The 23158-nt window shown below is 41.7% G+C and overlaps 1 protein-coding gene across 2 annotated transcripts in view; it reads left to right on the forward strand.

Annotated features, from left to right (window-relative positions):
• The first annotated feature begins 8163 nt into the window (after positions 1 to 8163).
• Positions 8164 to 23158, forward strand: part of GYG1 (glycogenin 1) — a 53175-nt gene continuing 38180 nt past the window's right edge. Inside the window, exons 1-4 of one of the 2 annotated variants that reach the window (XM_044670844.1) lie at positions 8164 to 8281; positions 12912 to 13047; positions 18700 to 18874; positions 19704 to 19866. In XM_044670844.1, coding sequence (XP_044526779.1) covers positions 8275 to 8281; positions 12912 to 13047; positions 18700 to 18874; positions 19704 to 19866 — 481 coding nt within the window. In that variant the 5' untranslated portion in view covers positions 8164 to 8274. The remainder of the gene's footprint in view (positions 8282 to 12911; positions 13048 to 18699; positions 18875 to 19703; positions 19867 to 23158) is intronic. The other variant, XM_044670845.1, reaches the window with a different exon arrangement.

The following is a 23158-nucleotide window of genomic DNA, read 5'->3' on the forward strand; positions in this document are numbered from 1 at the left end:
GCTAAAGAAATGTGAGTACTGTGATTCTCTTAATTGGAGGTGATAAGGTGAAATTACAAGTGAAGTCCTTAGAACATGAACAGAGTTCTCTACTTCCTGAATATCCACATAGATCCTTCTCCTTCAAGTGGATGATGGTCCATAATGGAGGCTTCTTGCTCTCAGTTCAGAGCCAAGTATTCTGTTTCCTGTCATCTTATCATGTACTGATAGGAAAGAGCCTTTTAATTGGCTGCCTGGAGGAAACCAAGTGTGAGCCCTAATAGGGAACATGCTTTTTTTTTTCATGGAAGTTTTTGACAGAAGAAGAAATTTTTAAGTCTCTTGATGGAAAGCCACTCCCTCACCTATTTGCTACATGGCATTGCTATTTTGTCTGTCCATATTATATTGTCTTCTTCCTGATCATGGATGAATCCATATTGGAGATGGAACAGTTCAGGTCACAACTTTGTGAGCTTCAAAAGGATAAAAGAATGACCAGCGGTCCAGCAACTAGTCCCCAGAAGAATTGACCAGGAGTCATTATGGCCAGGAGTCATTATAGCTGATCCAGGGCTGAAGACTTACCTATATGTCCCAACCCAACAATGTATCAAACCAGCAGCTAAGGTGGTGGGTCCTGCTAGCATGGGAGCAATTCTTCCATTAGTTATGTCATACCCAGAAGTGAACTTGATGGAATGAATGTTGGGTAGATGCCACTTTGAATTCCCTCTCCCCGAGAACCAAGGTTTTGTTGTTCTGCCAATTCGGTTATATCTGATTCTTTGTGACCCTATCTGGGGTTTTCTCAGCAAAGCAAAGAGTAATTTGCCATTTCCCCTTCAGCTCATTTTACAGATGAGGAGACTGAGGCAAATGGGGTTAAGTGACTTGCTCAGGATCATAGATCTGAGGCCACATTTGAACTCATGAAGACAAGCTTTTCTGTTTCCAAGCCCAGTGCTCTTTCACTGCCCCACTTGGCTGCCCCTAAGAACCAAGGTACAAAGGACAAATTTGAGGAGGGAGAGGGAATGTTTTGTAGCAACCACTTTAAGTTTGAGTCCATTCTCCCCAGAACCAAATAGGTATATAAAGGTTTGTACTACTATTCTTGCTATACTTTCTCAATAAATTTCACTTTGTGAAAGCTAATTGATTTTAGTTATTATTAAGAAAGCAAATGGTTGAATTGATACTAGTGAGACGATAACTGGCACTACTGAAGGTTATTTGAGTAGAATGCACTGGAGGGACTCAAGAGCAACAGTATTAAATGATAAGGTTACCCCTATAAGTCTGAGGGAAAAAGCAGTAGCCAACCTCTGGGATGTGCCAATGCCAGTAGGAGGCTGGGAGAATGAGCCCAGAGTCTATTTATGGTATATCATCAAGCAAGAGAATTGGATAAATGACTAAATTTGGATAATTTACTGCCAATGCAAATAAGTTTGGATAAATTATACCACACGAAAAATAAAAATTCTTTCAAATCACTTTATAAAATCAGATAGATTTACATGAAAGGTCATCAGGTCTATCCCCCTAATTTTACAGATGAGAAAAATTCACACAGAGATTAAATGATTTGCCCAGCATTGCTGTACTTAGATATACAGTAAGTATCTACAGTGGTATTTAAATTAAATGACTCCCAAGTCCACTGCCCTATACTATTATCCTACAATGCCTCTCTAATTGAAGAACTATAGATAGCTTCAACCATAGCTGCTAAGAAATGATTAACAAGATGATCACCTGGAAAGACATATGAAGTGATGCAAAGTGAAGTGAATAGAAACAGGAGAAAGTTGTACATAGTAACAACAATATTGCAAGATGATCAACTGTGAATAACTCAACAATTGTCAGCAATGCAAGGATCCAAGACACGTCCAAGAGATGTATGACCAAAAAAAGCTATCCACCACCAGAGAAGGAATCAATGCAATCTAAATGCAGATTGAAACATAACAGCTTTCACTTTCTCCCCTTCATGAATGTTTTTCTTGTATAAGTGATATGTGTCTTCTTTCACAATATGACAAACATGGAAATACGTGTTGCACAATAGCACATGTATAACCTATATCATATTACCTGTTGTCTCAGGACAAAGGAGGGGAGGCAGGGAGAGAACATGGATCACAAAACATCAGAAAATTATTAAAAATTGTATCAACATGTAGTTTGGCATGGGGGGGTTAAAATTTTTTAATTGAAAAAAGCAAATCATAGCTGCTTAACATTAGTTCAAAAGAGTGATATTAAGGAATTAAAGAATCCCTAAGAACTTGAGTTTTTAGAGCCTCTAATTAAGGATCAGGGAATCACTGTTATTTTCTCCACTCCATCCAGGATTAGCAACCCTATGATATTGTCTCCTTTTTCTGTGCCAATTGGCTCAAATGTCCTTTCAAGTCTATCTTTTAAGTCCCTCATTTTCTTTTTTCTCCTTTTCCTTCCTAGATTAATCCATCTTCAGTCTTTGATAATGTCCTCCACCTATCAAAACAGAAAAGGATCTGAAGTCAGTTATTAATATTTTTGATTTGTCACAATGTCTGGCACATGGTACAGGTTTCATAAATGTTTATTGAATTGAATTATCTGACAACTGATATGGGATGGAGTCCAGACTTGTAGCTGAGACAAGATGGTAGACAGAGTACATCAAAGCAACTAATTCACAAGGTTGTTTTAAGGACCAAAGAAGATATATATCAAGAATTGATATATATGAATATATATAGATATATAGACATATATATCTTGATATATGTCAAGAACTTTGCAAATTTAAAGTGCTATATCAATGCTAGCTATTATTTCATCATAAAGATATAATGTTATGGCATAAAAGAACTTCCTAATGAAAAAACTCCACCTACCAATGGAACTTGGTACCTTTTTCATAACTCTTAATCTTAGAGAATTGCCCAGAACCACAAGACATTAAGTAACTTGCCAAGGGTCACATAACTATATGGGTCAGTAACTTGAACCCCAGTTTTCCTGGCTCCAAAGCCAATTCTCTACCCACTATGATACAAGGGTGATGGCAATTGCCTATAGTTCTAGTTACTGATGGGTGGAGGATTTCTAGTGCTCAGGAGTTCTGTATTACAGTGAGGTGTGCCAATCAAGAATCCGCATTAAGTTCACCCATCAATATTGTAAACCTCTGGGAACAGCTGCCTATGGAATAAACCAGTCACCACAGAAATGGAGGAGGTCAACTGCTTATAATTTAGTGTAAATAAATTTCAGCCATATCCTCCATAATCTAATTATGGAAAGAAGATCTTTGACCCTATTGAAGGAAACTAAAGCATCAGGAAGGTATTAGAGCGGTATTGGGTCAGGGAGGGAAGTAGTCCCTGAAGGCTATAATCACCTAGCTGAGGCTTCTGATGGCTATGTTGTTGGGAGTGTGGCTGAAGAGGCCTTTGTCTCTTGTCACCAGTTTCTTCAAACAGCTGGAACCCACACAGCCTTAGCACAGACCTAAGGATAGCCTCTCTTTCCCTACATGGGCACAGACCTTTTCTAGCTTGAATTCAACTTTTTCATCTACTTTCTGCCAGCTGAGCAGGAAAGTCTGAGTCTAGAGGGGACTCGGAAGCTCCTTAATTTTACTGATGAGGAAACTGAGGCCCAAAGGCTGACTAGTTTAAAGTCGCACAAGTCGTAAGTGAAATTAGGATTTGAACAAAAGTCCTTTAGCTCCAGACCTGAAGCTCTTCCCATTCTACTTATTTTACATTTCTGAAAAGCAGTTTCTTCATCTGCAAAATGATGGGGCTGGATTAGACGAAATAGATGGCCGCTTCCATCTCTAAATCTATGATTCTATGACCAGGCAATCAATCAAACAAAATTAAGTACCTACTAAGTGCAACTATGCCAACAGTCTTGTATCTTAAGGAACTTACATTGTATGGGGAAACAACATACACATATATAGAAATAGATTAAATCAATCTATGATATAAATACAAAATAGAAACTAAGTGATGGAACAGGTTCAGGAAGATGGGGCATCGAGGGAATCAGGAAAGGTGTCATATAGAAGGTGGTTTAAACTAAGTCTTTTTTCCAGCTCAATAATTTTCCCACTCATGTAAAAATTATTTTTACTATTCATTTTCTAAAATTTTGAGCTCCAAATTCTCTCTCTCCATTTTTCTCCCTGCCCCCTCCGTGATTTGGTAACCAATTTAATATTGGTTATACATGCATGATAATTCAAAATATATTTCCATATGTTCTATCATGTTGTGAAGAAGACATATCAAAAAAAAAGAAAAGAAAATGAAAACAAGCATGCTTCAATCTGTATTCAAATTCTATTTTTTTTTCTCTAGAAGTAGATAGCATTTTCATCATGTGTCCTTTGGAGTTGTCTTAGATCACTATATTGTTGAGAATAACAACAGTTAATCATCTCACAGGATTGCTGTTACAGCGTACAATGTTCTGATTTTGCTCACTTCACTTTGCTTCAGTTCATGTAAGTCTTTCCAGGATTTTCTGAAATCATCCTGTTCATCATTTATTATGGCATAATAATATTCCATTCCAGTCATATACCAATATTTGTTCAGTCATTCCCAAATTGATGGATATTCCCTCAATTTCCAATTCTTTGCTACCATGAAAAAGAGCTACTATAAATATTTTCATATAAATAGGTTCTTCTCCTTTCCCGGTACATTTTTCTTTTGATTTTTTGAGCTAAATCTTAAAAAAGAGGAGGGATTACAAATGATCACTTGATTCAACCTCCTATCCATCATGTAAGAAGCCCTTGAGGCAGCTCCATGGCTGCCTAGACATATTAGAGATGGCTAGGAGGCAGGCCTAGAGATAGGAGATCCTGAGTTCAAATCTGCCCCCAGACACTTCCTAGCTCTTTGACCCTGAGTGAGTCACTTAAATCCAATTCTTAATTCTTCTGCCTTGGAACCAATATTTAGTATTGATTCTAAAACAAAAGTTTAGGGTTAAAAAAAAAAAGAATCCCTTCCAGAGAACCCTAAAGAATGGTCATAAAGTCCTTGCTTGAACAATTTTACTGCTGACAATTCAAAACAGTTCATTATAGTTTTGGACCCTATTGCTATAACTATTAAAACATTTTTCTTTCATATCAAGCCAAAATCTGCCTCCCCATAATGTTAAGCAAGAATAAGCCTTCTTTCTGTCTCACATGCCAGACTTTCAAATATTTGACTCTAGCTCTCAGGTCTTCTCCCACTCTGTCTCCACTCCATCCAAATTTCATTATAGAATGGGTCTTCCGGACCCTTCACCATCGCTCTGAAACACATTTCCCAATCTGTCAATGTCTCTCTCAGGATGTGGAGCCGAGAGTCAAATACAATTTTCCATATGTTACAAACTATAATGAGAAGCAAAGATCATCTTCCTTGATCTACCATGCTTCCATAATGTGATTGCATTTGCTTATGGGGATGATGGCTGTAGAATATCGATGTTTTTTTAATATTCATTAGTTTTTCTGAACCTTTCCCCCTTCTATTTTAATTCTTTGTTATAAGGGATAACCCTATATACATTGGGAAATAAGTAATTTTAAAAAATCAATAAAAATGTATTTTTTTAATATTTTGGTTTTCCCAAATTACATGTAAAAACAATTTTAACATTCATTTTTTTTTAATTTTGACATGTATATTCTCACCTTCCTTCTCATCCTCTTTCTTTTGCTCTTTTCCACTATTCCCCCCTCACCCTTCCCTCTCTGCCTGAGAAATTAAGCAATCTGATATAGATTTTACATGTACAATAATGTAAAAACATTTTTCCATATTAAAATTTTTATTAAAAAAAAAGACCACATTAGCTTTGTCAAAAGCTAGACCTTAACATTACAGAACCCCAGAATTTTAGAACTTGGAGGTACTTTAGTGTCCATCTATAGCAACTCGTGCCCCCAGCTCAGGGAAATTCAACCCTCCTGAAGCATTTTGTTCTACTCTTGGGCAGTGCTAATCTATGCCACACTTAGCTGTCAAAATATTCCTAAAACAGAGGTCAGAGGGGACAGCTGGGTAGCTCAGTGGATTGAGAGCTAAGCCTAGAGATGGGAGGTCCTAGGTTCAAATCCAGCCTCAGACATTTCCCAGCTGTGTGACCCTGGGCAAGTCACTTAACCACCATTGCCTACCCTTACCACTCTTCTGCCTTGGAGCCAATACACAGTATTGACTCCAAGATAGAAGGTAAGGGTTTAAAAAAAATAAAATAAAATAAAATAAAATAAAATAAAATAAAATAAAATAAAATAAAATAAAATAAAATAAAATAAAACAGAGGTCAGACAATGTCACTGTCATGCTCAATAAACTCCATGGGCTCCCTATTTTTACCCCTAGACCTACCTTTTTTGTGTCATGGATCCCTTTGGCAGTTAGGCAGAACCAATAGACCCCTTCTCAGAATAACGTTGGATTATTTTTTAGCATTTTGATGTATTTTATTTTTTCAATTACCCATAATAGCATTTTTTAACATTTGTTTTCTAAAATTTCAAGTTCCCAATTCTTTCCTTCCTTCCCTTTCTCCCTCTTCCCTGAGACTGTAAGTAATCTGATCTAAGTGGTATATGTGTGATTATGCAAAACATATCTCCATATTGGTCATGTGGAAGAAGATCCCTATCACACAAACAAAAACTGTACTAAGAAAATAAAGTGAAAAATAATTTGCTTTGATTTGCATTCATATTCCATCAGTTCCTTCTCTGGAAGTGGATAGCATTATTCATCATGGGCCCTTCAGAATTGTTTTGGATTATTGTATTGCTGAAACTAGCCAAGTCATTGACAGTTGATCATCCTACAGTATTGCTGTTACTGTGTATAATGCTCTCCTGGATCTGCTCACTTTACCCCGCATCAATTCATCTAAGTCTTTCCAGGTTTTTCTGAAATCATCCTGCTCCTTCATTTCTTATGGTATAATAGTATCCCAATTACAATCAAATACCACAACTTGTTAGGCCATTTTCCAGTGGATGGCCATCCTGATTCTTTGCTCCTTTAGTGTTTTAAAATGCATAAAATAATATAAATGGGAAAAGATCCAACTTAAAAAGCCAAATTCATAGACCTCAGATTTAGAACCCCTGCTCTGGGTCAAACAAAAACTACCCTCCGTGTTATTTAATTCAACGGTATGTTTTGGTGAGGCTAAAACAAAATGAAACCACTCCCTCTCACCAAGGAAGTCGTGGTATAGTGGGAAGACGGTCAATTTGGCCTCGGAGGACGCAGGTTCAGGTTCCTTCTGTCACTTAACACTGTGTATCTGCCAAATGAGAAGGCTGTACAAAAAGGCACTTGATCTCTAAAGAATTACAATGCACAACCTGTCTTGAAGAAAGGACTCTGAAATATAGTTCTCTGTTTGCAGTAACTTAAATGTTTTTCTTTGTTATGAAAGAGGATTTGGCGAGGGTAAATATCACGCAGGCAACCATAAAACTTTTTTCCAAAAACAGCCCCCTTCTCCCCCATCCTTCCACCCACCCAAATGGCAGAGTTGGACTAGATGGTCTCTACAATCCTTTTCAGCCCCAAATTTGTGGTCCCAAGGACCCTTCGTTTTCATGTACGGGAGACTCGAGAGAGCTAAAGATCATGAGGAACGAGGAGGTGGTGGGAAGAGGGAGGAGGGACTCCCTGAAAAATGGGAATCCTCTGGGATTCAGCTGGTGTCCTGACCCCCTGGCCCGCGCAGTCCTCCAGAATCCCAGCAATGTAAGGGAAGCAGCTGCTGTCAAGCTGAAGGAAGTAATGGGCTGGTGTCCTGCCTTCCCTCCCCCTTCCTCAGCCTTGCACAAGCTCTAGACGCCTGGTTTCCCCACCTGGAACCTGGGGGAGGGGGTGAATGCCGGGCAAGCAGGACGCTCCTTGAAGGTGGGAAAGGAGCAGTTCTCACCTAGCCCGGAGCACTGCACGCCCATGTCATTTGCCACGCGCCGCCCAGAGGGGACTCGGGGAGATGTTCTGGCCAAACCCCAACCGGGCTGGCTGCTGTGGTCAGCTGGAGCAGCCCCACTGACGACCCAGGGGCAGGAAGGATGCAGAGCTGAAAGCCAGCGTACGTGCTCCACGTGACCGTGTCGTATAAGAGCTTGCTGCCGGGTCCGCTCTCTTCCAGCTGCTCCTCTCGGGTGCCCCCTCGCCCGGCCCCTGGGCTCCCTGCGCTCCAGAGCGACCGAGTCACCGCCTTCTCAGCAACCTTGACTCTGCCGACACCATGACAGGTACGAGCCGGGCCAGCCCGGGCGGGGCCAGCTAGGTCTAGCTCCAGGTCTCTCCCGGTTCCCAGGGAGCCTGGCTGGGAAATGAAGCTGCATCGACTCCCCCAGTTCCTCCTGTCCTTCCTCCCTCCCTTCCTTCTCTCTCTGCTCCCCCTCCCGGCCTTTCGTTTTCTATTTCGCTCTCCCGGGGTGTTGCTCTTGGTGGGCTTGCTGGGAGTGCGGTAGCCCCCGCGGAGGTACCTTGCTTGGAGTGGGTAGTGGAGGAACTTGGGGTGTGCTTGGAGACCCCCCTAGACTGTTCTAGTTGGTGCGTCACCCTTCCTCCTGGGGACGATCAGGGGAGGCGGAGGCTTTCGTGGCTGGCTTTGCCGTGTTCCTAGCCAGGTGTCTGCACACCTTAGCGATCCTGTTCCCCACCCCTAGCCCGGAGAGGGGCTGACCTTCCTCTTTCCCTCCCTTCCTCCTCCGCGGGATCACCCCGCTGCTGGCTGCCTCCTCCAGTGCGTCCTCGCCACCACCCCCAGCCCCCACCTTCCCTTTTAAAGGACTGACAGCTGCCGCAGCTGCTGCTGGGGTGGGGTGGAGGTGGGGAGGAGCCTTCCCCCCACCACCACCACTTCAACCCCGACATCTACTCCTCCTGCCCGAGACCTGTTCACTGCGGAATCCCCAGGAGCTCTCCCCACTCTCCGCCCCAGGGCCCTCGGAAAGGAAGGAAACTAGTTGCTCTACTGGAAGGAGGCCCCGGGTGCGGCTTTACCCGGGCGGCCAGGCATTGCATCGCCCTTGGCCGGAGCCTATTTTTAGGCCGACCCTGCTGGGCTGCAGGGAACCGGGGCAACCCGTGGGGGCACGAGGTGTCTGGCTGCCAGTCTGCCCTCTGGGAGCTGGTCCCAGGGACTTGGGACTCCCTCTGACCTGACTCCGATCCAGGCGCTCTTGCTTTTCGGAATCCCACTTGTTGCAATTAGGACCGGGCAAGAGGCTGCGTCTGCTCAGAGGTGTTCAAGGACTGGCTGAGTGACTGAAGAAATGCAGCTGATATGGCCTACAACCCAATTTTGCCCCTGACCGAGAGTGGCCCTAAATGTGACAGCACAGCACTCCCCAGGAAGGCAGGGACCTTCCCCTATACCGAAGGGGTCCATTAACAGGGTTGTTTGGTTTTTTTTTAATATGACAATAATAGTGTTTCAGTAGATGGGTTTCCTTTGTATTCCTGTGCACTTTATGCATTTGAAAACATTACCTGAAAAGGGGTCCACAGGCTTCACCAGATTGTCAAAGGATCCCCCATTCACAAAAAGGTTAGGCACCCCTTTCCCACAGCAGTGGCATTCCCTCTCCAAAACCTATCCTGAGTAAAATCAGAGGCTGGAGCCAACCTCCTGACTCTGCCATTTGCTTGTGTAAAGGAAGACATGTCATTTGATTTGTCTAGGCCTCTGATCCTTCATCTGTGGGAAAAAAAAAAAAAAAGCACTGCAAGATTCCCCGATCTTTCTGCAGTCTTTGAATAGCATTTACCAGGGTGGCATCTCCGTGCAACAACCAATTAACAAGTCTCCCATGCTAGAATATTCACCTCCTTCCTAGGGATACCCCTGTCCAGTGTTTCCTTGTCCCTTATTTCAAGGGGTCATTTAACAACAGAGACTAGTACAGAGCTCCTGGGAAGAGATCAGTCCCCTAAACTCTGTGACTGCTGATGAACTTCCCAGGACCACCAAAAGATAGTAAGTTCCGTAAGTAGGCCAATCCTCTAAACTCTGACTCACCATGAACTTCATGGATCCACCCTAAGAGGTAGAGTTCAAAAAAGACCTGACAAGCCATATAGAAGAATCCTTTCATCTTGCAGATTTTCAGCTGAGGCGATGATTCTCAAAGATACTTCAATATTCTTTAAAAACAAGGGTCAGCTATTCCAGGAAGATTGGGAGAAGGGAGGAAACCATTTATAATTCATAGATTTTTAAAACTACAGCTGGTTTTACTGGTTGAAGGACCTCCTACCAATACAGTTCTTTAATATATAGTATTCAAGAATTTCCCAGAGAGGGGGCAGCTGGGTAGCTCAGTGGATTGAGTCAGGCCTAGAGACGGGAAGTCCTAGGTTCAAAGCCAGCCTCAGACACTTCCCAGCTATGTGACCCTGAGCAAGTCACTTGACCCCCACTGCCCACCCTTACCAATCTTCCACCTATGAGACAATACACAGAAGTTAAGGGTTTAAAAAAAAATAAAAGAATTTCCCGGAGACATTGAAGGGAAGTTAAGTGACTTACCCAGTCATACAGCCTCTATGTATTTGAGAAAGGGCTTTGAATCTTTGACTTGGAGATCAACTGTCTAACCACTACTCCACTCTACCTTTCATGGATCAAAGCAAAACAATGAAAGAGTACCTAGCTTAGCATTTTCTGGCTGGAAGAACAAGAGATAGTGATAAATAAATAACAGAGATAGATCATCCACTCCACCCTTTTGTTTTACAGATGAAGAAACTGGAAGCCAGAGAGTTAGGTGATTTGTCCAGGGTTACAAGTAAGCTGTAGAGCTAGAATATCAGCCTACCTCCTTACCCCTCATTCCACAGACTTTCCATCATAGCCCTTGGTAATCTGTTTAGGGAACTGATATTCTTCTTGGGTTCCTTCCAGTTCTCCCTTTCACCTAACTATCTGGATTTAGCTGCCTCCTCTGCCCTCTTTTCCATAGTTTTATAACTATCTTAACCCTCATGGCTGAAAACTTAGTTAAAGGGGTGTAAGAAATCCCAAGACTTCCTGATCCAACCATACCTAGCCGGTTGGCCTTAAGTAGTCTCTCATTTTGCTTAAATACCTAGGCTGCGGGTGAATTAGCTTTCTGCAGCCACCTGAAAGGTAATGGCCAGTTTTAACATAGGAAAGGGGACAGACTCCAAAGAGACTTCAGGGTATGAAGGCATTGTTAGCCATCTGGTGCCCCTGGAGGAACTTTGATGGGTCTCTAAGCTTCAATTTCTACACAGGTGGAGGAATTTGGGGGGAGGGAGGGAACATTCCTTGGATGTTCTTGCTCCCTTTAGCTGCTAAGTAGATAGCAGACAGCTTCCTGTAATCTTTCCAAACTTACTAGGAATTGTGTGAGGTCACCTGCTTCTATAAAGACAAATTAGAGAGTGGAATTTTCTCTTTAGGATCATTTTGGGGGAGGGATAATAGTTCAATTTATTTTAGAATAGTTCAAAGAAAATCATTTTAGGTATGTTAGAAGAGGTCTGTTATAGGATGCTTGGAAGAGTGCCCTTAGCAGCCTCCTCAGGAAGGGCAGCAGAATGGGATCAACCCAAGCTCAAATTCTGCCTCCAACACTGACCTGAGCTTTGTGATTTTAGACAAGATATTTAACCCCTCTGAGCCTCAGTTTTCACATCTGAAAAGTGAAAGAGGGTAGACTAATTGGCCTCTTAGATTCCTTTTAGGTTAAATCTGTGATCCACCTGTCTCGTTTTACAACTGAGGCAGCTGAGGCCCAGAGAGATTAGGAAACTTGTTCTAGCATCTCAAAGAGAGTAACAAAGCCAGTATTTGAACCTGGGTCCTCTGATTCTAAATGCAGTGCGATTTTCCCCATACACAGTTTATCCTGCTTATTTCCGGAGCTCTACAAACTCTTGTTTTCAGCATAGAGTTGGCTACGTGCCCATGAATTTCAACAAAAAGCGACAAATCAGATTAAAGGCTCAACTTCTATTCTCAGATCATCTAGATGCTGGTTGGCAGTTGTATTCAGACTTGACTTTTCATCTATTTGAAGGGAAACTCAATGAACATACTATGTGAGCTCTTCATTTCTTTTAATTAATTTACAGATGTTGACATTCCCCCTGGTGTTGAACCAGTATTATTTTTCCTGGGGCTTTCTTGTGTGACACAGTGGGAGAAGGACTGGATTTGGAATTTGAGTTCAAATCCAAGACTTGCCATTTTCATTCTGTGTGACCTTGAACAGGTTATGAAACCTCACCAAGCCTCAGTTTTCTCATCAATAAAATGAGAGTTTTACTAAGTGGCCAAGAATAGGAGGCATTCCATAAGTTTCCTATCTTTTCATTGTTCAGTCACTCTGCCAAGTGCTCCTCAGGCACCTCTACAAACTGCACTCAGCCTCTTTGCCCAGAAACAAATGTGATCTCAGATGTGCAGCTTTTACTGGATGACTTTATTTTTTTTTCTTTAAACCCTTAACTTCTGTGTATTGGCTCCTAGGTGGAAGAGTGATAAGGGTAGGCAATGGGGGTCAAGTGACTTGCCCAGGGTCACACAGCTGGGAAGTGTCTGAGGCTGGATTTGAACCTAGGACCTCCCGTCTCTAGGCCTGGCTCTCAATCCACTGAGCTACCCAGCTGCCCCCCGAATGACTTTAAAACAAAACAAAATAGCTTTATGTTGGTCCCAAGAGTCTTCCCTGTATCTTGTCCCTCCCAAAAGGTATATTTGGTCTTAGCAAAAACAAACAAACAAACAAAAAAACAAGAGAAGTGAGAACCAATAACTGTCCCAAGAAGTGAATGGATTATTCTGTCTTGCTTTTTCCTGATTCTGAGATTCTATAATCAATGTCCTCTCTCTTTTTTTGCATTAAGATCAGTCGTTTGTGACACTGTCAACAAATGATTCCTATGCCAAAGGAGCCCTGGTGCTCGGCTCCTCCCTGAAACAACACAGAACAACCAAGAGGTTAACTGTACTGATAACTCCGCAAGTCTCAGAACCTATGAGGTAAGACAATCCTTCTATTTGTGATTTGTCCTCTCTGGTTAAATTTCTGGCCTCTGGCATGTAGCCCAGTTCCTGTTCAGGAACTAAGTAGTCAGTACCTAGAAACTTTGTCTCATCTTCTGGATGAGATAGCCTGGTAGAGTAGATAAATGGTCAGGAAAATCTGAGTTCAAATCCTACCTGTGACACATCCCAATTGTCACCTCACCTTTCTGAGCCTCAGTGTTGTTGTTATTTAGTCATTTTCAATCATGTCTGACTCTTTGTAATTCCATCTAGGGTTTTCCTGGCAAAGATCCTGGAGTGGTTTTCCATTTCCTCCTCCAGGTCATTTTACAGGCAAGGAGACTAAGGCAAACAGGGTTAAATGACTTGTCCAGGGACATACAACTACTAAGTGTCTGAGGCCAGATTTGGGCACTCTGTCTATTTCTCCATCTAGCCTCCCTGAGGGTACTTATCTATAAAATGTATCTAATAATTCTCTAGTACTTAGCTTATAGGGCTATTATGAGGCTCAAATGAGATGACATATATAGTACCTGGAAAACTTTAAAGGACTCTATAAGGGCTCATTATTCGCTTAATGTACTTTTATTCATTTATTAGTATTAGAAAGGATTTCATAACCACGGCTCTTTTTTGCTAGACTGCTTTCAGAGAAGCAGACAAGAAGTCTACTCCTTCCTCTTCACTCCCATCCTAGTCCTACAGTGTTTATTCTTTCTGGTTATGAAAAAAAAGGCAAAAATTATGAGCAACATTCCTAAATAAATCATTCTTAAGAGAGGAACAAGAGAGAATCATACCAAAGAAACTATTCCCCATTTTTTGTCCATGTTCTAAAGCCAGTCAGCCCCGAGGCAACTAGGCTTTCTGGTAATTACTTTTAATACTTTCAAACTCCCACCTCCAGCTTTACAGAGTCACACTTCACTTGCTATCCCAAAATGCAATGCCATCTTACCTGGAATAAGTTGCTACTTTTTGCCCCATTTCAGGTGACAGTAACACAGAACTAGGGCATTACTCCTGAGCAGCAGGAATGGCACTTTGGAACATTGGAAAGACTACGGAGACCTCTAATTTCTATCACCATCATTTGAATCACCCTATTCTTAAATGCCCTGTATTTGTTTGGTTCTGGGCTAGAAGTTTGTCCATGGCCGAGTTCTCCTTTTCCCCCAGGTACCCAGAGGCCACTAGCTGCCCTGTGGATCTGGCTAGTTCACCTTGATTTAGCTGCATTTAAGATGGAAATATCTAAATTTGGATCCTTTGGGTTTAATATAAGTTTTAAAAATGTTGAACCTTACCATAGGAGCTCTGTTTTGGACTTATTTGCACTCAGGTCCCCCCTTTCCAAATTGAATGGGTCCTGTTGTAAAATTTCAGAGGTTAACTCTGTGCCAAGAGCGCCTGAAAAGAGGACATTCTCTTTCACACTGGCACCTCTGTTCCTCGGGGTCAAGAAGGTTTGATTCCAGAGAGGAGGCTTCCTACTGGGGAGTCTATTAATGAAATGGTATATAAGGAGCCAAAAAGACTAAGATTGGGGCTTCTTGTTTGGGGGTGTGTTTTTGCTAATTTACCGGATAAACTGGAAAATGCTTCTTTCTTCCATCTTTGAGAATCATTTTGACATTTACTGTGGTCCAGGAAAGTAATAGGGTGGCCTGGAAAGAGTCTTGGAGAGGCAATCCGGAAGCCTCAGTTCTGCTCCCAATTCAGCCACAAACTAAGTGGCTCTATTATTCTGGGCAAGTCATTTGCCTTCTGAGTCTCCCTTTCCTCCTCCCTGAAGTGAGGAAGCCTATGTCTTCTTTTTCTTTTTTTTTTTTAAAACCCTTTCCTTCCATCTTGGAGTCAACACTGTGTGTTGGCTCCAAGGCAGAAGAGTGGTAAGGGGTAGGCAATGGGAATCAAGTGACTTGGCCAGGGTCACACAGCTGGGAAGTGTCTGAGGTCATATTTGAACCGAGGTCCTCCCGTCTCTAGGCCTAGCTCTCAATCCACTGAGCTACCCAGCTGCCCTCTCCTAAAAGATTTCCTTTCCATGATTATTTAGGACAACCCGTACCTGATAGGCAGGTAAAGTAGATGGAGTACTAGGTCTAAAATCAGTAAGAGTCATCTTCCTGAGTTCAAATATGAACTCAGAGATGTACTGGCTGTGTGACCCTGGGCAAGTCACTTAACCTTGTTTACCTCAGTTTTCTCATCTGTCAAATGAGAATATTGAGTTCAGTGGCCTCTGAGGTCTCTGCTAGCTCTAAATCTGTGATACTCATACATCTTGGAAGTGAATAGGTGGATAGTGGATAGGGAACCATTTTTGAGGAAGACTCATTCCTGAGTTCAAATCCAGCCTCAGACACTTACTATGTGACCCGGGAAAGTCACTAAACTCAGTCTACTTGTCTGTCAAATGTGCTAGAGAAGGAAATGGCAAACCACTCTAGACTCTTTGTCAAGAAAACCCCAAACAAAGATTACAAAGAAACAGGACTGAAATGACCAAATAACAATGATATCTTGAAACAGCCCATTTGACTTATGCATAGCTTTTGTTATTTTTTCCCTGACATCAAGCCTATATTTTTTTAACTTTAATCTTATCTATATCTATACTGTATACTTGTTTTAAGGCAGAAGAGCAATAAGGGCTAAGCAATGTTGATTAAAAGACTTGCCCAAGATCACACCGCTAGGAAGTGGCTGAGGCCACAGATTTGAACCCAGGATCTCCCATCTCTAGGCCTGACTCAGTCCACTGAGCCACCTGGCTGCTCCAAGTCTACATTTTTTAAAGTATTTTATTTATTTAATTATCAAATCTATTTTTTATTCTTCTCCTACCTGGGTGGAAAAGAAAAGAAAGAGAAGAGAAAATAAGCCTTGATTTTCTTCTTACTGCTCCTAGTTCTGCCCTCTGGGACTAAAAGAACAAATCTAATCCCTCCTCCAAATGGTGGACCTTCACGTATTTGAAAATAGCTACCATGTCTCCTCTGAGTCTTCTTTTCTGACTCAGTTAATTCTTCGAATAATCTAGATATGGAGATCTTTTTTGGTTTGATTTTTATGGTGGGTTCTGACTTGAGTCTTTTTATCAATGTGAGGAATGTCTGACATGGAAATTCCTGATACTGAAGTAGATCACCCATAGCTTAATTAGGCAACAAGTTCCCCAGGGCACTGAGTAGTTGAGACTTGCCCAGGGTCATACAATTAGTAGAACAGGAATTCAAGGTTTTCTGTCTCCCAGGCTGGCCCATGGAATTGTTACTAGTTTTCTGTCAGTGGGATTTACAGTCACTTGTCCCTCTCAAGAATTTCTTGAGGTGTTAAACTTCTATTGGTTAGGTTTTTCTGCTCATTCCTGATATCCTTAGATGAAAAGGAGTAATCCTTACAATGCGGGGTAGAGTGCTAGCAAAAATTAGAAGACTTGGGGGCAGCTGGGTAGCTCAGTGGATTGAGAGCCAGGCCTAGAGACAGGAGGTCCTGGGTTCAGATCTGGCCTCAGACACTTCCCAGCTGGGTGACCCTGGGCAAGTCACTTGACCCCTATTGCCTACCCTTGCCAATCTGCCACCTATAAGTCAATACACAGAAGTTAAGGGTTTAAAATTAAAAAAAAAAAAAAAAAAGAAATTAGAAGACTTGCTTGCAGTGAGCCGAATAATTCAGAAACAGATAGCACCAGGAAATGAGGTCAATAACTTGGTTTTGCTGACCTAGATTTTGTGTAAAACACAATTTCAGATGTCTAATGTTCGTGTGACTTCTAATAATTTAAGGGGGGAAACGTGATTCTATATAACTCATTTATGAGAGTAAGTGAATGGTAGAAGGGTCTCTGATTTCAGCAGTGGGAAATTCCTGGTCCAAGTACCTCTCTCTGATTTAATAGGTTGGTCATGTGTTTATTAAGTGTATACTCTATATAAGGTGCTGGGAATAGATTCAAAGAAATGATGGAGGGACAGTTAGGTGGATAGAATGCCAAGCTTAAAGTTGGGAGGACCTGAGTTCAAATATGGCCTCATATACTTTCTAGCTGTGTAACTCCCCCACAGGTCACTTAACCATTTGCCTAGCCTTTGCCTTTCTGACTTAGAATTATTCTTATGACGAGGGCAGCTGGGTGGCTCAGTGAATTGAGAGCCAGGCCCAGAGAGGGGAGGTCCTGGGTTCAAATTTGGCCTCAGACACTTCCCAGCTGTGTGACCCTGGGCAAGTCACTTGACCCCCATCACCTAGCCCTTACCACTCTTCTGCCTTAGAACCAATACACAGTATTAATTCTAAGATGAAAGGTAAGAGTTTTGTTTAAAAAAAAAAAAAGAATTATTCTTATGACTGAAAGTAAAGGTTTAAAAAAAAAAAGACAATGATGGAATGGTCCCTGCCTTCAAAGAGCTTGAATTCTACTGGGGGAGAATATTACATGTGCACAACTAAGCATATATAAAATCGTAGGGATAGGAACTAGACTTAATTTCCTGGGGAAAGGGAGATCCTGCTAGCAACTCTATGGTAATGTATTCTTGCAAAGTAGCCTAGAACTCTGAGAAATTATGGGACTTATCCAGGATCCCATAGCCAGTATGTGGCCAAGGAATGCTAGCTATCATACGCGCACATGAGTAGTCTCAGGGAGAACATTAACAGCTGGGAGGAGAAGTGGGAGGAAAGTCCTCTGGGAGAAGGTGATGAGCTGAGCTGTAAAAAGAGCTTCCTAGATGTAGAATATACTATATTGGGTTGTTGGGTTTTTTCCTTCTCTCTGATAAGCAAATTAACAAGCATTATCTTCTAAGGTAATACAGTGTTCTATAGAAGAATGAAAACCAATTGTTTTGTAATGATCTACGTAAGAATGAAAACAAAAAATTTTTTAAATTAGCATTTTTCCAGAGATGTACCCATTTGGATAATAATCATTTTTTTAAAAAGCTTTACCTTCTTTCTTAGAATCAATGCTGTCTATTGGTTCCAAGTTAGAAGAACAGGAAGGGCTAGGCAATGGGGGTTAAAGTAACTTGCACACAGCTAGGCAGTGTCTGAGAATAGTCATCCTTACAAGTGGTTTTTTTGGGCTACAAATCAGCATGGTAACTAATATGGTAGAAATAAAGAGGAATACCATGTTACAGTAACCCATGATAAAGCTGGATGTTGGGTGGGGGAGAGAAGAGAAAGATAGTGGCTACACCTTCATTATGAACTTCCATAAAATAGCGATTCACCGGAAGCAGTTACAATGTGTTTGAGAGGCACAGTTTGTCCTCCAGTATCACAGACTAGGTGGCATAATGGGGGAAAGCTTATCAGAGGAACCACCTGGTACAGGACAAGGATAGCAACCACCCTGGGTCACAGTGGAGCTGTTAGCACTGATTTTTTGCTTTTCTAAAAAGGGAGCTGAATTTGACTTATTTTTGTTGAAATTTTTTTATTTTATTTTTCATTTTAAAATTACTCATCTTTTGTTTTTACACTCACTTAATTTTTTTCCACTTTATTTTGAACATGTGCCCTCCCCATCTCCTGCCCAGCAAGCCATTCTTTGTAGAGAAAGGAAGAAAAAGAGGGAGAAAGCGGGTTAGCAAAATTAATCTACGCAATGGGACTTTATTTTAACAGGAAAGTTTTAGAGAAGATTTTCGATGAAGTCATCACGGTCGACATCTTGGACAGCAAGGATTCAGCTCATCTAACCTTACTGAAAAGACCTGAACTGGGTGTCACGTTAACCAAACTCCACTGCTGGTCACTAATTCAGTATTCAAAATGTGTGTTCATGGATGCAGACACTCTGGTAAGTCCAAATGCCCACAATTGCTAAAAAGACTCTGGATAGTTACTGAGACCTGTTGAGCATTTCCCAAGAATGCAGCTTAGACCCAAGAGTAAAGGGTGATGAGAACATCAAATGTCAAAAAAGGCAGAGGACAAAAGAGGCAGCTTCTAAAAAGGAAGTCTATTAATGAAAAGGTATGCAAGGAGCTAGCAGGCTAGAGGAAGGTTGGGGCTTCTTGTTTGGGGCTTGTTTTTGCATATTTTCTAGATGAACTGGAAATGCTTCTTTCTCTCAGCTTTGGTGACCATTTTAACATTTACTGCAATGCAGAAAGGTCATGGGGGCGGACCAGAGAGAATTGTGGGATGGCTTTTTTTTAAAAACTGAACAAGGGGCAGCTGGGTAGCTCAGTGGATTGAGAGTCGGACAGTTGGACCTAGAGACGGGAGGTCCTGGGTTCAAAGCTGGCCTCAGACACTTCCCAGCTGTGTGACTCTGGGCAAGTCACTTGATCCCCATTACCCACCCTTACCACTCTTCCACCTAGGATCCAATACACAGAAGTTAAGGGTTTAAAAAAATAATAATAATAAAAAAACCTGAACAAAGTGTCTTTAATTTGTAGCATACAAATAAAACCAATGCAAAAAGGTTTGTTTTTTTCCCTTTGATTCCAGTGAGGAAAGAATTGACTAAGGAAAAATTTCCCTTTTTTAATTGCAAAAATTGTCTCTTTTTATTGCCAAACTGGGCCTTTGGACAAGTGCCATCTCAAAGCTGAGGGTTGCAGGGGGTGGATGTTGTCAGGGAAACTTTCTATCAATTCCCTGTTTTCCTTTTTAATTAGGTACTGACAAATATTGATGAGCTTTTTGAGAGAGAAGAGCTATCAGCAGCACCAGACCCAGGGTGGCCAGACTGTTTCAATTCTGGAGTCTTTGTTTATCGACCTTCCATTGAAACATATAATCAGCTGTTGCACATGGCTTCTGAACAAGGCAGCTTTGATGGTAAGTATCCTATTTGTTGGGCATCTAATAAGCCATCCTTACAAATTCTAGGGGAAATCCTTACTGATGACTTAATGATGTGATGACTTTTTGAGAGATGAGCAATCAAATCTCCAGTCAAGCTTAATATTGAAAAGGCTTTCCTCCCCTCTTACTGGGTATTTTGTCTACCTACCCATTACTATAGAAACATCTTGGTTTTCATTTGCTTGTTCAATTAGAGTAGAGAGCACAAGCTCTTGGGTTTGAATAGCTTTCATTTTATCTAAATTCAGTCCAAAAGCAATTGATTCTCAAGGATTTGGATACCCGATTCCACAAATTAAACAGGCAGACAGTGTTGATCAAGGCCTGTCTTTTCCAATATCTTCCAAGGAAGATAGGGACTGGATCTGTGATTTCAGTGGCATAAAGAAACTTCTAGGTGAAAAAACTCCCATTATCAATCAGGTCAGCACCTTCTCTGCAAATAAAATCTTAGAAATTTCCATGGAACCACATAAGGAAATGACTTACCCAGGACGGTACAACCTGTATGTGGCAGACATCTACCTTGAACACAGGCTTCTTCTTGGTCTCGGGGATGGCTCTCTGTCTGCTCTATCACACTCTCATGAAAACTCAAAGCAATTTTGGTAAATTGGCTTCAAACTTTGAAAGGTGGAGTTGGGAAGAAATCAAAGATCTGCATGAATAGTTTTTGCCCATAACTTTCCCATTTTCAGTGAACCTGTTATCTGGGTATGGTGAAGGTCAATCTCTGTTACCAACTAGAAAAATGACTGTGGAACCATCCAATATTCTGAGCAACTATGTGTCCAAAGGCATTGTGCCTGGGTAGTATTTCCCATCCTTTTATTGGGGGATTCTGCCAATGGAACCAATGGATAGACTGCCTTTCTGAAGTTACCCAAACATGGGAGCTGCTATAATTTTTTTATTTTCCTTTTCAATTTGGTCTATCCTGTTTTTCATGGTTTCTTGCTGCTTAATTTGGGTCTCTAATTTGCTTATCATTTTGTTAGATTTGGGGGCATCTTTCTCCAATTGGGAGTTTCCGTCTTTTAAACTGTTAATTTCCTTTTGAGCTATTTCCCACTTCTCTTGCCAAATCTCTTCCATCTTTCTCATGATCTCAGATTTGAACTCTTCAAGAGCTTGTGACCAATTTTCATTTTTGGGGGAAGGTTTCGATGTGTTTACTTGTTTGTCCTCCTCTGCTGTCTGATCTGTGCTCTGGATTTTTTTCTTCAATGCTGCGCCCTATTGTGGGGTCCCTTCTTTCATCTGGATTTGGTTTTTTTGTCCTTTTGAGGTATCATGTATGGGTTGGTGGTGAGGAGAGTTAAGCACCCTGTTCCATTCTGCTGCCATCTTAACCTGGAAGTCCTCAAACATGGCATCTGCATGAGCCATTCTGAACTGTTAGTAACTGCCAGAAGTGGTACTATTTCTCTCTATATAAAAATCCTTCCAGACAATGACTCAGTATCAAAGGTTATAACATGACAGTTGAAGTACAAGCTGACTGTGGTTTGTTGCCAGAAAAGCTGAATTTAATAGAATCAGTGTTAAACTCGAATTCCTACTCCTCCTTCTGTCACCTCCTCTCCCACTAGCTGTCTTTCTGTCTTGAGCTTTAATCTAAGACCTGCTATAATCAGAAGTACAGAGTATCAGACCTGGGGAAGAGACATCAGATGCCAGTTGGACCAACCCATACCTGAAAAACAATACCCTCTGTAACATCCTCAATAAGGAGACATCTGACCAACCTTTGCTTAAAGACTTCCAGTGAAGGGGAACTCACAACCTCTCATGGAAAGCCATTCCACTTTGGAATAACCCTTTTGGTGGTCGTTCAGTCTTTTCAGTCACATCCAATTCTTCATGATCCCTTTTGGGTTTTTTTTTTGGGCAAAGATGCTAGAGTGGTTTGCCACCTCCTTCTCCAACTCCTTTTACAAATAAGGAAACGAAGACTAAAAGGATTAAGTAACTTATTTAATGTCATACAGCTCATAAATGTCTAAAACCAGATTTGAACTCAAGTTTCCTGGACTTTGGGGTCAATGCTCTGTCCACTGAGCTACCTCACTGCCCTTGGGATAACCCTAATTTGGGGGAAATTTTCTCTTACATCAAATCCAAATTGGACTCTTTATAATTTCCACATTATTCTTAGTTATGCCCCCTCCACAAACATCCATCACCCCACCCAAATACATCTGGCCTTATCTTTGTCTCTTTCATTTGAAATATATATTTGTGGAGTATTGTGCCAAGCAGTGATTCATCTCTCTTTTTTCTATGCTTGCCCTCACTGCCCTTGTCTAGTCTTTAGTGGCTCTTGGCTGGATTATTGCTGTTGCCAGCAGTGTACTGGAGGTTGATTCCTTTTCCTCTTCCTGTCAAGGTTTGTGTTTTGCCTTTATAGTTATGGAGATCAATGTATAGACCAGCCAATGTAACTGTGAAAACAGGTCCTAAGGAGATGCTACTCAGGAGGTGTAGCTTTCTTCTAGGGATTGCTAATCAGCTCCTTCTGAATCACTCCAATCCTAACATGTCTCCCCTATTTGACAGCTTGCTCACATAGGTAGAACGTTGCAAAAGGAGCCCAGATCTTCTGTGGGGTTGAAGTTGGAGCTCCCTGGAGTACATAGATGTATTCAGGGTCTGTTCCTCAAAACAAAGTGGTTTCATAAAAGAATTAAATGAGTAATTAAGATAACGTGTTAAGTGGTTGGCATTGGTTATGATTAATATGAACCAGGCAAGACTAAAAGCCATGGACCCTTAGGAGACCCAAAAGAGAAAGACTTGTAGTTTAACTGGATATAATCAAGGGGAAGCCAGAGGCAGAGACAACCAAAAAAGATACTAAGGAAGCCCACTGACTCCCAGCTCGGGACACTGGGGTCAGAATAGATATCTCTATAATAGAGCATCCCATCAACACACTACCATTAGGGCTGAGACTAAGACTTCCACAACAGGGCAAGGAAGTGAAAGTGAAGGTATGACCAGAGATGTCATAGTCTTCAGGCAGTAGTAGGAAAGGGAGAGTCCATAACAGTCCATCCACAAGAGATGCTGCCAGGACTTAATGCTTTCACAAGGGCTCCTGGATCCATCCCTGGGGGCAGCTCAGTAAGTTCTAGGATCAAGACTGCTCTCTGGTCTTGGGATATCTGACTCTGAGATCAAAGCAGATCATGTCTTTTATAGGTATGGGAGGAGCCCATGGTTTTCTTCCTGCTGGTCATAGGCAAGAAGGTGCCAGCTGGCT

Source organism: Gracilinanus agilis, chromosome 3 (genome assembly GCF_016433145.1).
Source record: "Gracilinanus agilis isolate LMUSP501 chromosome 3, AgileGrace, whole genome shotgun sequence".
In the NCBI taxonomy this organism is placed as follows: Eukaryota; Metazoa; Chordata; class Mammalia; order Didelphimorphia; family Didelphidae; genus Gracilinanus; species Gracilinanus agilis.